We start from the raw sequence: 13,675 nt of genomic DNA, 5'->3' as shown, positions 1-13,675 counted from the left end.
AAACTTTCTTGTAAAGGTGTGTTCTATGTAATAAAATGGGGTTAGCCACCTTTTGGAGGATTTTTGGCAAATCTCCTTCCTGGGCAGACCTGCCAAGGGAAGCATAATTACCTGCTCCCTGGTGCGGGGCCCCCGCGCTCACTCTGGTCCCCCGCTGTGAACATCTGCCTGAAAGCCACTGTAGCCAATCACTGGCTTCAGCAGTGAACAGCCCTCTTTGCGTCACTTGACCAACTGACATGACAAGGCAAGCAGGTCACTGCTGCAGCGGAGTCAAAGTGGATGTTAACAGTGGGGGAGCCTAGCGAGGCAGTTGAGAGCAGATTGCCAAGGAGCCGGGACCCAGTGACATGGAGCATGTAAGTAGGCTTCCCTTTGTAGGTCTGATCAGGAGGGGGGTGTTTGCAAAAAAAAAAAAATCCAAAAGTTGCCTAATCCCTTAAAGTTGGGTTTGTAAGACTGCTTGGTTTCACGAAAGAAAAAAAAATGAGCTTCCAAAAATATATTTGTCCTTTTTAGTAGATCTAAGGATTGGCATCTCTACTATTTTGAAGATTACTAGGTCCAGTAAGAAAGTGACCAAGGATGAATGTTTACACCATGAATTCGGCATAGGGCAAATTTATGTATAACAACATAATACACGATAAGTCCAGTTTCTTTTTTAAACGATTTATTTGAGCGGGTCAACATCTTTCAAATAAAATTCCAAAAATATACCTCTGGATTCGAAAGACTCACCTCTGAAATGTCACATTATCGGAAAATAAGGCTGTAGAAACGCAATAAAGACTGAGCACTCCAACCTCTCTGTGATCATACAGCCACAGGAAATCTGCCATGTGTTCTGTACAACAAACTAAATAAATTATCCAAAAATGTAAAATCTCTACAAAAACATTGGTCTAAGTGGTAAGAAAATCAGTCCACACAATATTCCTGAGTGTTTACGCAAACCAGCCACCTGAACCCAGACAACAGATGTACAAGAGTTATAAGGGGGAAGGGGTGTTAAGTATGAATTTTTGTGCGTCTACTGTCAAGTTAAAAGAAAAATTTGCTAGACCTAAGCAATTAATCCTTTACTTAAACGGGTTGCCCGACCTCCATTGTAATTTTAGTTATGGCCTGAAAGTGCTCAGCCTAATGAAAAAAGGACACTCGCCTATTTATTGGTGCTCCACTGAAGCACCAATAGTCCTGTCCCTGCTCCTTCTGGTCCACAGGCGACTAGATGTAGGACATCCTATCCATTGTCAGGTGCACTTCGGCAGCCATTCACTGGTGACAGCAATGACGTGTCTCCAAGCAGAATGTGATTTCTGAGGCCAGTGAATGGCTGCAGAAGTAAATGTGACGATGAATAAGACTTTGCACTTCAGGTCTACAGGAGACCAGAAATGGTGAGGACTAGACCTTCAGTGCTGGAATGGTGCACCGGTGAATAGGTGAGGTCTTTCTTTCACTAGGCTGAGCACTTCTAGGGGCCATAACCCCCACCGATGAGTTCCTCATATGGAAATCCACGATGATTGGTGAGTGTCCGTTACCCATGGATTTTAATATTGATGGCCTATCTCCTCAGGACAGACCATAAATATCAGCTGGGGGGGGGGAGGCCAACACCCCACTCCCCTGACAATTAGCTGTTACCTTGTGGCTCTGGCACCGGAAGTCGATGCTGGAACTACAGCTCTCTGTCCATTGCAGTTACAGGGAATAGGACATCGATATTTCAAGCTTGGACAAGTCCTTTAAGAGGTCAAACAGACAGGATTGTAAAACTCCAATCCAGACTGTTAGTGCAGCAGTCAATCACAACCACACTCCGGCTCCCTCTAGTGGTGGCGGAAAGTAACCACAATTATTCATTCAGCTTTGTCAATGCAGGGGATTTTGAGCTCTGTATCACAAAACTGGAGCTCTGATTGCTAGAACGGTCACCTGTGAGCAGTGCTCTTCTTACCTTTGTGGGCTGGAGTGCTCCTTTAACTCCTGATTTATCTTTGGAATCTGCTTTAGGGCCGTATGTATTTTGCGTTTCGCAAAAAATACGGATGACGTACGCGTGCATTCCGTATTTTGCGGAACGGAACAGCTGGCCCCTGATAGAATAGTACTATTCTTGTCCGTAATACAGACCCATTAAAATAAATGGTTAAAAAAAATAAAAAAACGGAACGGTCACGGAAAGAATATACCTTCATGTGCATGAGCCCTTACACTGCACATACACATTATTCTGCTTGCTCTGGAAGGCTAAAGGCACGGGTTTACATCACCCTGCGGAGGCCAGAGCTTAATACTGGTACAAAATAACACAGCATATCCCATCGCCTGCAATGGATTGAACGCGTGAAATATTCAGTAATATCCTCTATTTTCTCGTTCTAAAAATAAAAAAGTTCTGCATAGAAATAGTGAAAAAAAATGAAGCATTTATAGCGAAAACTCCCAGAATCCCCTTCTGGAAACATTTTTATTCCAGTTTATTTTTTTCATCTGTTTGTAAGGAAGCTGGGCGCCACCAAATATCGTGCGTATTACGGCTTCCTACAAGGTTGTCACTAGCAGAGCAATAATGCCCTGGAGGCTCATCGGATGACAACCCCCTTTGGAGGAGTTTTGGATTTGTGACTACGGCCATAGTGACAGTCACCCAACTTTCTCAGAAGCGGATATTTTTTAACTGTAGGTGTCAATGCTCTTAAATCTGAAGATTGTAACCCAAGCCCTCCCAATCCCGATGCACAATGTAATGTTGTAATCATATGTAAACCGAGACAAGCCTGGAGAATTGTGGGGGATGTCCTGAGACACTTCATCAAAGGGATTGTCCTGGATTAGAAAAACATGTCTACTTCCAGAAACAGCGCCACATCTTTCCATTGGTTGTTTCTGGTATTGCATCTCAACACAACCTGTGTGAGCGCCGTTTCTGGAAGAAATCATCTGGTACAACCCTTCTGATCATAAAATTTAGGAGGGACAATATGGAGTCCAGTCGTCCTCAACAGTGAAGTGGTTTTCTGGTTTTTACAAGGAGCAGAAGTCACCATGATTAAGACAACACAGTGTCTGATGCTTCATCTAGCCCGTAATCCAGTGGTCTGCCATGGTTATCATACAACTCCCAGCATGCTCCACAGGAAGCCTATGCACACTGGGAGTTGTGGTCTTGAGTGCCTGATGTTGTAGACGGTGTTTCTGAAGTGTTCATTTCATCCAGATGGATGCAGATTTGTCAGCCCCATGAGAAGGTGGTGGGTGGACAATGTTAGTGGTTTAGATATCGTATGGTCCCCCATAGTGGGAGTGCTGACCACCATGATTTTCCACAGTGTCATGGAGATGAACCATGATGCAGCATCAAGCATGAATACTCCACAGGAGGCAGGTCGGCTTTATATCACTTGACGGAGCGTTCCCTCATCACGCGAGGATGATCCCAGTTTAGGACCCAAATATCTATGCATCAGTGGCGACACCCTGAGTCTGATGGGAGGGGCAGAATTCACAATGGAGTCCTCCGCTCAAGTCTTTCACCACACCTTCCCGCACCAGAGTCTGTAGCAGCTTCCTCTCCTTGCTGATGTCATGCATTGGTTGACGGTTCATCGCTTCCATACACAGGTTATCATAGTAATGTAAGGGTATGTCCGGCTGACTGAGGTCATATCCAAAGCCGGCGATACTCACTTCATCGCATAAATGGGTGGCCAGGACCATGGCTATGGCACCAATGGTAGGCACATTCTAGAAGAACAACAAGAGCAAAATGAGAGACATTACAATGGCTGGATTTATTCATATTGTTGCTTGCATTGCTTAAAGGGGTTATCCAATAGTAGAAATACCCGGGCCCCTCTTATAGACGATACTTAAACCGTATCACTGCACGGCCGCTTCTGCGGATCAAAACATCCAACAGCAGGCCGTGATGGTGACCAGCAGCGGTGGCTGTGCAGGGATCTGGATTCACGCGGGTGCAGAGTATTTAGAAACAGGACTTGGGGAAGCAAACTGAATCATTTGCCCCGGCTGGGAGATGTAGTTGTAAGATAGGCAGGGGTGCTCCAAGCCTTACTGCTGCCTGAGGCAAAAACTGAAATGGTAACCTAACCCCTTTGCCACAATAAAAGCGCTCATTGCCCCAGTGGCGGATCCAGAGCCTGGTCTCGGGAGGGGCACTTCCAGATTATTTTGCGGCGGCGGACAGAAGAAGCTCTAGCTCAGATCTACAGTACGCCAATGTAGTATGCACAGTACTCTGTCTGACCGCGCACCCGCTGAGTAATGTGTGAGATACACAGCAGGGGCAGCACTACACGTATAATACATGTACATACATGATGTGTAATATACACAGCAGGGGCAGCACTACACGTATAATACATGTACATACATGTGTAATATACACAGCAGGGGCAGCACTACATGTATAATACATGTACATACATGATGTGTAATATACACAGCAGGGGCAGCACTACATGTATAATACATGTACATACATGATGTGTAATATACACAGCAGGGGCAGCACTACACGTATAATACATGTACATACATGATGTGTAATATACACAGCAGGGGCAGCACTACACGTATAATACATGTACATACATGATGTGTAATATACACAGCAGGGGCAGCACTACACGTATAATACATGTACATACATGATGTGTAATATACACAGCAGGGGCAGCACTACACGTATAATACATGTACATACATGATGTGTAATATACACAGCAGGGGCAGCACTACACGTATAATACCTGTACATACATGATGTGTAATATACACAGCAGGGGCAGCACTACACGTATAATACATGTACATACATGATGTGTAATATAAAGGTCTGATACTACATGTGTCATACATGTACAGTGACACACATGGACACTTACTGGATGCCCTTCTTCTTGCCCACGGTCCCCATGATGAAGATGCCAGTGTGGAGTGTGTGCTGTGCTGTCCCAGTACTGCGCCTGTATCCCATACTGGAATGGGGCCGCTCACTGGTCTCCACCCCACCCCTCCCAGTCTGCAGCTGTGCCAGCACCTGTGCCCGGTGTGTCACACACATGGCGCCTGCTCTGCACTCAGGAGAACACTACACTTCTGACAAGTTGAGCAGCTCCCTGAGCCTCCCTCACTCCTGCCACACGCCATGCTTCTCCGTACCGCACACAGGCAGCTCGACCTGCGGCCGTCACCTACGCTGAGGCCGACTCCGCATGCAGCTCCCTCCCCCACTGTCAGTGTCCACTGATATACACCGCGCTGAGGCTGAGCCCCGGAATGGGGAAGCAGGTCGATCGGAAGCCCTATCTCTCACTATATTCTCGGGGGGATGACAACCAATATGCCCCTGATTTCTGCACCAACAGCTGTTGTCAGCCAGCCCTTTCAGATAATGACCCAGTGATATGTCCTCTATTCCATACGGGTGCATTATTAGTCACAGTTTCCTTTCGGGGCAGGTTAAGTTGGCCGACAACTCCTTTATAAGCTATAATGGAACCCAAGTTGGTTGTCAACCAGAAATGAAGAGCTTTCTCCTTAGTGGTGTTAACCTAAGAACGCCCACGCCTGAGTCAACATGTGAGCGAGCAGCTGAAGGGCGAGTTTATAATTAGTGTATAGCTGGAGGGTGGGCGCAGCGTCACCACGGCCCGGATGAGTGGGCAGCCTGCCTTTCACGCCAGTGATAATTGGCACCAAGCCTTGTGAGAAAGCTATGATTACAGTCTATGACTTCCCTCACATTGTCAGCCCGTGTACCTTGTTCCAGCCCCACCACTTCTGCCGAGGTGGGGGAAATTGCAGGATATCCATGGCCGTCTCTTTCACTATGAGTGGATTCAGGATCCGGATCTGATTAGCTTTAAGAGGCAGTTTGTCGTTGACGCTCTTCCAGAAAAACAGCCTGTTCCAGGTGGACTGTGAAAGGAAGCATAGTATGATGAGTGATAGGATGTAATTATATGGAGGACACTTCTGATGTCTATGGGAAGCGGCACTACGCCTTTGTAGTTTGGGGTGGTGGGGAGCAGTGGTGTACTAAAGGGGGGGGGGGGGCGTGCCGGCTCTCAGGGGGGGGGGGCTGGGGTGCCAGAAGCCATGAGCGCTTCCATCAATACAGATGGAAGCGCTCATTGCTGGAGCGCAGGGAGCTGGGTCCTGTCACTCACTGCTCAGCTCCCCGCGCTCCTTCAGGCCGGTGTCGCACAGAATGGCGAAGCAGGAAGACTTCTCCCCGCTCCACCATTCAGCCTGCAGGCACAGATCATGCTGCCGGACTATGTGGGCGGAGCCTTCAGCCTGGTAATCTGCATAAGCACCGCCCACACAGTGCTGCAGAGCGATCTGTGTCTGCAGGGAAGAGAGGTATGTGTGTTTTTTTGTTTTGCGTTTTTAATACAGAGGGGGCACAGAGGACTTTATTACTATGGAGGGGACAGAGGACTTTATTACTATGAAGGGGACACAGAGTACTTTATTACAATGGAGAGGTCACAAAGGGCATTACTACTATGGAGGGGGCACAGAGGGCATTACTAATGTGAAGTGGGCACAATGAGCATTTCTACTATGGAGGGCGCACAGAGCCAGAGGGCATTACTACATTACTACTATGAAGGGGACACAATGGGGATTATTACTATGAAGGGGGCACAATGTGGGCATAACTACTGTTAGTGGCACACATTTGTACAAAACTACTGTGAAGGTTGTACAATGAGGGCAATACTACTAAGAGGGGGTACAATTTTTTTAAAGTATTGGGGGGGATGCTAGATAAAGGACCCGACCTGGGTGCCAAACACCTTAGGTACGCCACTGGTGAGGAGGAGGTCTACTGTATGTACTTGACACCTATTACAGAAAGGTGTGACTTGTTGACAGCCGTCTCAAGGTCTCCCTTTTTGTGCACATAATTTACTACAGGGGCTGGGTAAAACACAGTTACCACATCACTGTGGCAAATCAGTCCTGGCTGCTAGATGTTTCCACCAGTGGAGCACGTTCTCTCCCTGCCGAAGTGGTCAGCAGAGAATGCTCTTAACGGGGATTGTATTTTACTCAGTTTGGGTTTAAAACTATTTTTTCAATTCAAACTTTCAGCCGTTTCGGAGATACAGGGGTTAAAACAATCAGTCTGTTTGCAAGCTGTCACTCCCTGTTTTCTTTGACTCCCATCATTTGACTCATTCCTGTCATCTGCACCCCGAATCTCTGATCTCCTGACACTTTTTTAAGCCATATTCTTATCAGCTTAATAAGAATTCCGCTATAATGAGGGTTTATGAGGTCGGAAGATCAGAGATAAGAGCTATACATGAGCAGTCAGATGATAGGATACAAAGAAAACAGACTGTGACAGCTTGCAAACAGACTGGTGTTTAACCCTTGTATCTCAGAAACAGCTGAACATTTTAAATAAAGACCAATTGAAAAAAAATATTTTTGTCCTGCATCAGTCTCTGTCAGCCATGTACCTTAGATTAATGTCTGTCCAACCTGCTTGTTTTTGCAGCATAGGTCGACCATTTAATGTGTCTCCCGACTACTCCCTGACAGCAGATTTCGAGGTGTTCTTAAAGGAGTTTTACCTCCAACAATACTATCCACAGGAAAGGGGGATAAGTGTCTGATGTCTGAGGAGGGTTGGGGACTTCCAACTATCGCAAAAACTGAGATCCCAGAGTTCCCTATGAGAATGGATGGGTAGTGTGCGTGCATGACCACATCTCCATTTACTTCTATGGGACTGCAGAGAACAGCACTCAGCGCTATCCACAGAATGGTGGCATGTGTTATTAGTGGGAAAACCCCTTTATGGAAGATATGTGGCAGCTAGAGGTGTCTGGCAGCGGTTTGGTTTTCTCCAGTCCTCCCGTTCAGAACCTAAGAAACTCTGCTTGACCGAGCGTGCATGTGTAATGGCTGTTGGCTGAACACTTCGTGTATCTCACCAATCAGTAAATCTTTATATTCTCTGGAAGCACTGACCAGACCACACTTACCAGCGTCTCGTTCTTCAGAATGGCCTGAAGCCACAAGAAGTCCACATATTTGAAGAGAACGGTGACAAAAAGACTGTTACTGAAATACTCCTGTTCTGACACCGGCGCCCCCTCCGGATAAGTCATTCTGATGTTGGTTTTGTTCCCAACATCTCTCTCGTAGCCGTGAACCGGAGCATTGTTCAATCTATAGTGGACACAAAGGAATCCTCATATCACAGTGCAAAGGATAAGACAGCAGGATCTTCTACCTAGGTGACCTTCACACTCCAGGTCCTCACAACCTCACACCCATAATGTCTTACAGGAGTTCAAACAAGGCTAGAACATTTTAAAACTGAAATGTGTAAGTCCTTTATCCTTAGGTTTCTAGGCACGTTGTCATTTTTAGACAGAGCTGTGGTTATCAGACCTTGTAGCCTTCCTTCAAGGTCTCTTCAGCTGGTGCAGACTATCAATGGAGAAGAAGTCAAGTATTTGTGGTCACGGTCAATAAATGGGGGTGTGGAAACCTCTTAATGACAGCACATGGCGGTTTCCATAACTCAATTATTTAAGTGCAGAATAGCACTGATCTACAGTATATGTGCCCACCACTTTATGGATGCTTGGGCCATGACCAAGAGCAGACCATCGTGACAATACCTTTACATTGCAATATAAGGCATTACCAGTTTGGGTTCCTTAAAGGGGCTGTATTTGTTCTTTACTAGAATGGAGATTGGTTACTAAGAGCATATCTTGTTGTGGAAGTCCTGTCCTGTCCTACACTAAACAGATAAAGCTGGGTCCATACCAGCGCTAGCAATTTCTGTTTTTCTGGTCCTTTAGAGGAACAGAACAACAAAATTAGTGGAAGTGGTACGTAATGAGGTACGTTCAGTTTACATTCGGGGCGCCGCTTTTTTTTTACCAGACAAAAGGGACTTTTTTTTACGCTGTTTTTGATGGAATCCAACCCAAACAGAGCCTCCAACACATATGTGAACCTACCCTAACCCATTGAGATCAGTGTGTAATGCATCATTTCCCCTTTGGGGGTGCTGCAGAGAAACTGAAAACGTATTTGCCAGGTTTTCCTACAGATCCCAGATGATCGGCTCATGTTCAAGAGACCCTTCTGATAGACCTTGTGAAAGTGGACTGTGTAATACGGGGGCATTTTATATCACTATTCTTGATATGAGAAATAACTCTGAGAAGTTCTTCAAGAAAAAATCATGGCCGGTGAGCTTTAAAGGGGTTATCTGTGAATAGGTCATCAATATTATTTCCCCGAGAAACCCTTTAACTATTGAAGAACTATCCTTAGGAGAGGTCAATCACTTTGTGTGAGTACAGCACAATAGACTCGCAATCAGATAGTAGCTGACTGCATCACGAATCATTATAATGCAATTCAGGTCAGGGAAGCAGCAGTCAGTCCGCGAGATGCAGCAAACATGTTTTCCGAATCCACCCTTAAATTTCATATTTAAACCAAAAAGTTCTATTTTGGTCTCATCCGTCCACAAAGTGTTGTTCTAATAGACTTCTGGCCTGTCAAGATGATCTTTAGCAAACTGCAGCAATGTTCTTTTTGGAGAGCAGGGTCTTTCTCGTTGCAATCCTCCCATGTACACCATTGTTGTTCAGTGTCCTCATGATGGTGACACATGAACATTAACATTAGCTAATGTGAGAGGCTACCTTGGGTCCTTTGTGACCTGGAGGACTATTATAAGCCTTGCTCTGAAAAAGTTGCATAAGTCCTAGTTTGTCACTTTTTGAAGACAGAATTCTGGAGTTCTGCAAAGTGTGATAAATTCCCCCCAAAGTAGAGGAAGTCTACATATTTGTCTATCTCTCATATTTATCTAATAGAATACAGAAACAACCCTATTAGAGACCAGAGACATTCTCCTGGTGTTAACTACCTGATGACAACGTCATATTTGTTGATGGCATGCCCCAGCTGCAGACCATGGAGGATTCCCCCGCTCCCTATGACAATGCAGCGCTTGCAGTCTTTGGAACCTGGTCTCGTGGGAAGATCATTATTGGTTATCATGTCCAAAATGTCATCAAGTTCCTTGAGGTAGTGACGGAACCCAAAAGGTGGGCCATACTGATACAAAGGTTCGTTTAAGTTCCTGTCCTTCTTAACAAAGCTCTCCAGGGCTATGTTGTATCTGTTTTGGAACAAGCGGTTCATTTCCAGTCTTGCAAACGCCGGTCTGCACTGTGCCTCCTCCACCCTCCTGGCAAACGCGTGGGCATTCTGAGGAGACAGACAACACTTTATTAGAATGCAGATACCCATGTCCATAGGAAATATGACATTGCACTGATATGAAACACTTACTTAAAGGGGTAGGTCCATGATCATCATTTATGCCCTATGCACGGGATACAAGATAAATGTATAATCGCTGGGGCTCTGACTACTGGAACCCTCGCTAATCATTATACTGGAGCCCTGGAGTTCACAGTGCGAATTCAGCTGTAGGGGATAGGTGTGACCACCTCTCCACTTACTTCTATGAGACTGCAGAGTACAGCCATCTCAGTCCCACAGAAGTGGAAACCTCCATTCTTGTGATCACAGAGGGTCCCAGACCACCAGTGATCCTACAGTTATTACCTATCGTTCAAAAGGGGCTGCCCACTTTTTATAATTCCTTATAATCAGAAGGGTCCTCACAATAAGGGCACCCCACTCCTAATTTATGGGGGAACCCGGCAGCGCCACCACAGGTAAAATGAAGCATTACACACTTCACATAGAAGTTAATGGCCAGTCTATGTAATGCTCCAAAGAGAAGGACACTCTTTATTGAACAGCCAGGTTGTAAATTGGGCAATCACTGGAGACGTCTCCCCTGCCACCATCGAGAGCCGCAAAGATACAACACCTCGCACCCTACTCACTGCGATGTGTGCACTTGTAAATGCTTCAATTACCCATAAAGCTATACGTCTCTCCTTAACGTCTCTCTAATCTAAGCCCTATGGTCGGCCTATTGCTGATTTAGAGGATGCAGGGAAGTGGAGCTGAATTTATTGCAATGTATAACTGCTCACCCACAGTTTATTGCAGGGAACTGGCAACCGCCCTACGGGGTTCAGCCAAGTGTAATCGTATCCTATGTCACGTAAAGATGAGCAAGCAGCAGATCGCATTACCTACACGCAAACCAGGAGAAGGGCTGCATTGTCCTCAGATGTTATAGCCGTGCACTTGCAGGCAAATATGCACGCACAGTACCGAAGGACGAGGAGACGACCACTGACATTATTCTAAGATGAACCAGGACAATGCAAATGAGGCTGTAAGCAAATGTCAAATGCACGACCATAGAGGACATGGAAAGTTGTTAGTATGGGTTGTGACCTGATATTGCCAAGCAATGGAAACTATAGCATGACACTATGAAATTAGCAGCAGTGTCCTTTGGCACAGACCTTACAGTGGTGCTTGAAAGCTTGTGAACCCTACCAAATTTTCTATATTTCTGCATACCTTTGACCTAAAACAACATCGGATTTTCACACAAGTCCTAAAAATAGATAAAGATAAACCAAATCCAACAAATGAGTCAAAAATATTAGACCCCTATTTGCTCTAGTGTACTTGCTTCATGCTGGGCCACAGTGGCCCCTCCATGCTGGGCCACAGCGGCCCCTCCATGCTGGGCCACAGCGGCCCCTCCATGCTGGGCCACAGCGGCCCCTCCATGCTGGGCCACAGCGGCCCCTCCATGCTGGGCCACAGCGGCCTCTCCATGCTGCCCCACAGTGGCCCCTCCATGCTGTGCCTGTAACGTTCGGGTGTGGGAGGGAAACACCACACCGAACACAGGAGGGAAAGGGGTGAGGGAATAAGGCCTGGAAACTAGTGAAAGGAGATGGACACCTCATAAAAAAATAATAATAATCAAAGTCCTGACTAACTACCAGTATGAACAGACCCCAGAGGTAGGGGAGTTCATATACCGGAACCTAGTGTCCTAACTGACCCTATAGGACCCTGGACTAATGTCAGGACTGAGACAACCTGTTCCTCCATGAGGAAGGACGAACAGGAGTCTCCCTCAGGCCTTATAAAAAAGACAGGGAAATACAACACACAGAACTCAAACAAAATACAAAAATGGAAATGAAAGACTTAACTTCAAAAGGAGCAATGGAAGCACCAGGAACTCCGCCGAGATCCACACCCCAGCAATGCAAAGCTCAAAGCAGAAGCTATAAACCGCACAGCATAGCGGGAAAAGCAACAATAAATAAGGAAGGTTGAATAACCACATTAGCAACACCTGAGGCAAGGGGTGTGGGCATTACCAGAAACTACACAGACGCCTATGATCCACAAGAAAACCTGTCGGATTAAACCACTTGTTTCCAGTCTTGCCGATCTCTTGCCACCTGTCAAGGGAACGCCCGTGACAGTGCGAGACTGCTAGTATTAGATTACCTTTTCACTATGGTGCACCTGTTAAAGGGGCTTTGCCAATAATATAAATGTATCCCGCCCAACAATTTCCCCAAATACAACCATTTATCAAAACTGTGAATGGCGCTTCCTATATCCTATGGTACAAGGTTTCAAACCAGGAACTAGGATTTAAATATGGGGGAATAAGAGAAAACTGCAAATGAGGTTCATTTGCAAAAAAAACCCTACACAATGCAATGAAGAATGGGAGCTAATAGGAGTAACTGATAAAATTGAACTTGAGAGTAGTTTATGGGACATCTCATTGATAAGTTAACCCCTTAAGGACATAGGACGTACCGGTATGCCCCATTTCCCGAGTCCTTAAGGACCGAGGACGTACCGGTACGTCCTGACTTAAAAATGTAATTCCGGCGCCGCGGGGGTTAATCGGAACGGGATTTCGGCTGAAATCATTCAGCCGGCATCCCGTAACAACGCAGGGCGATCGCAGAAAACCGCAGGTCAATTCAGACCTGCGGTTTTCTGCGTTTCCGGTCCATTCGGGTGTCCTGTGACCCGATGAACCGGAAAAAGACTGCGATCGGTGGCGTAATTTTACACCACCAATCGCAGTCCGAGGATTTGAGGAGGCGGTGCTGGCCCTGGTGCTGAACACTGCTGTCCAGGGTGCTGATTAGTGCAGGGGAGAGAGGCGTGAGATTCAAACTTCCTGCGCTCCTCTCTCCCCTCCTCTTCCTGTCCAGCACCCTGACCGTGCAGCATCGTCCAGCACCAGCTCCTGTGTCCCCCTAATCGGCATCCATCACCCTCCTGCACCCATCGCCACCCAGGTAGGTTAGGGTCAGTGAGGGAGAGGCACCGTTAGGCAGGGAAAGAAGGGAAAAGTAAGTTAGGGAAAAAAAAAAAAAACTTCCATCTATCCATCTAACCCTAACCCCGACCTAACCCCGTTGTCCCCACACACACGCACATATAATAAAGTTTTCCACACACGCACACCTACACGCACACACACCCATGGCCCGCCGGCCGAGGAGGCATATGCCCAGATTGCCTCCGACTCTGAGAGCCCCAGTGAGGATGAGGATGACCCCACATTCCTTTTGTCATCCGCATCCTCCTCATAATCATCAGATGACGATGAGCCACCAAGGCGGCGGAGACGCCGCCAGGCGGAGCCAGGGGCCGCACA

At 46.5% G+C, this 13,675-nt stretch overlaps 1 protein-coding gene across 7 annotated transcripts in view; it reads right to left on the bottom strand.

The window, feature by feature from the left end:
* Positions 1-656: 656 nt before the first annotated feature.
* ST3GAL5 (ST3 beta-galactoside alpha-2,3-sialyltransferase 5) overlaps positions 657-13,675 on the bottom strand; it is a 155,119-nt gene continuing 142,100 nt past the window's right edge. For all 7 annotated transcript variants that reach the window (XM_044295028.1, XM_044295068.1, XM_044295038.1 and 4 more), the window contains 4 exons: positions 9,959-10,302; positions 8,043-8,229; positions 5,797-5,955; positions 657-3,756 (listed from right to left, as the gene is read on the bottom strand). In XM_044295028.1, the coding sequence (XP_044150963.1) occupies positions 3,469-3,756; positions 5,797-5,955; positions 8,043-8,229; positions 9,959-10,302 (978 nt within the window). In that variant the 3' untranslated portion in view covers positions 657-3,468. The remainder of the gene's footprint in view (positions 3,757-5,796; positions 5,956-8,042; positions 8,230-9,958; positions 10,303-13,675) is intronic.

Source organism: Bufo gargarizans, chromosome 1, assembly GCF_014858855.1.
Source record: "Bufo gargarizans isolate SCDJY-AF-19 chromosome 1, ASM1485885v1, whole genome shotgun sequence".
NCBI classification, from domain to species: domain Eukaryota; kingdom Metazoa; phylum Chordata; class Amphibia; order Anura; family Bufonidae; genus Bufo; species Bufo gargarizans.
Note: the sequence above shows the minus strand (reverse complement) of the source record. Positions and strands in the feature narration are given on the sequence as shown.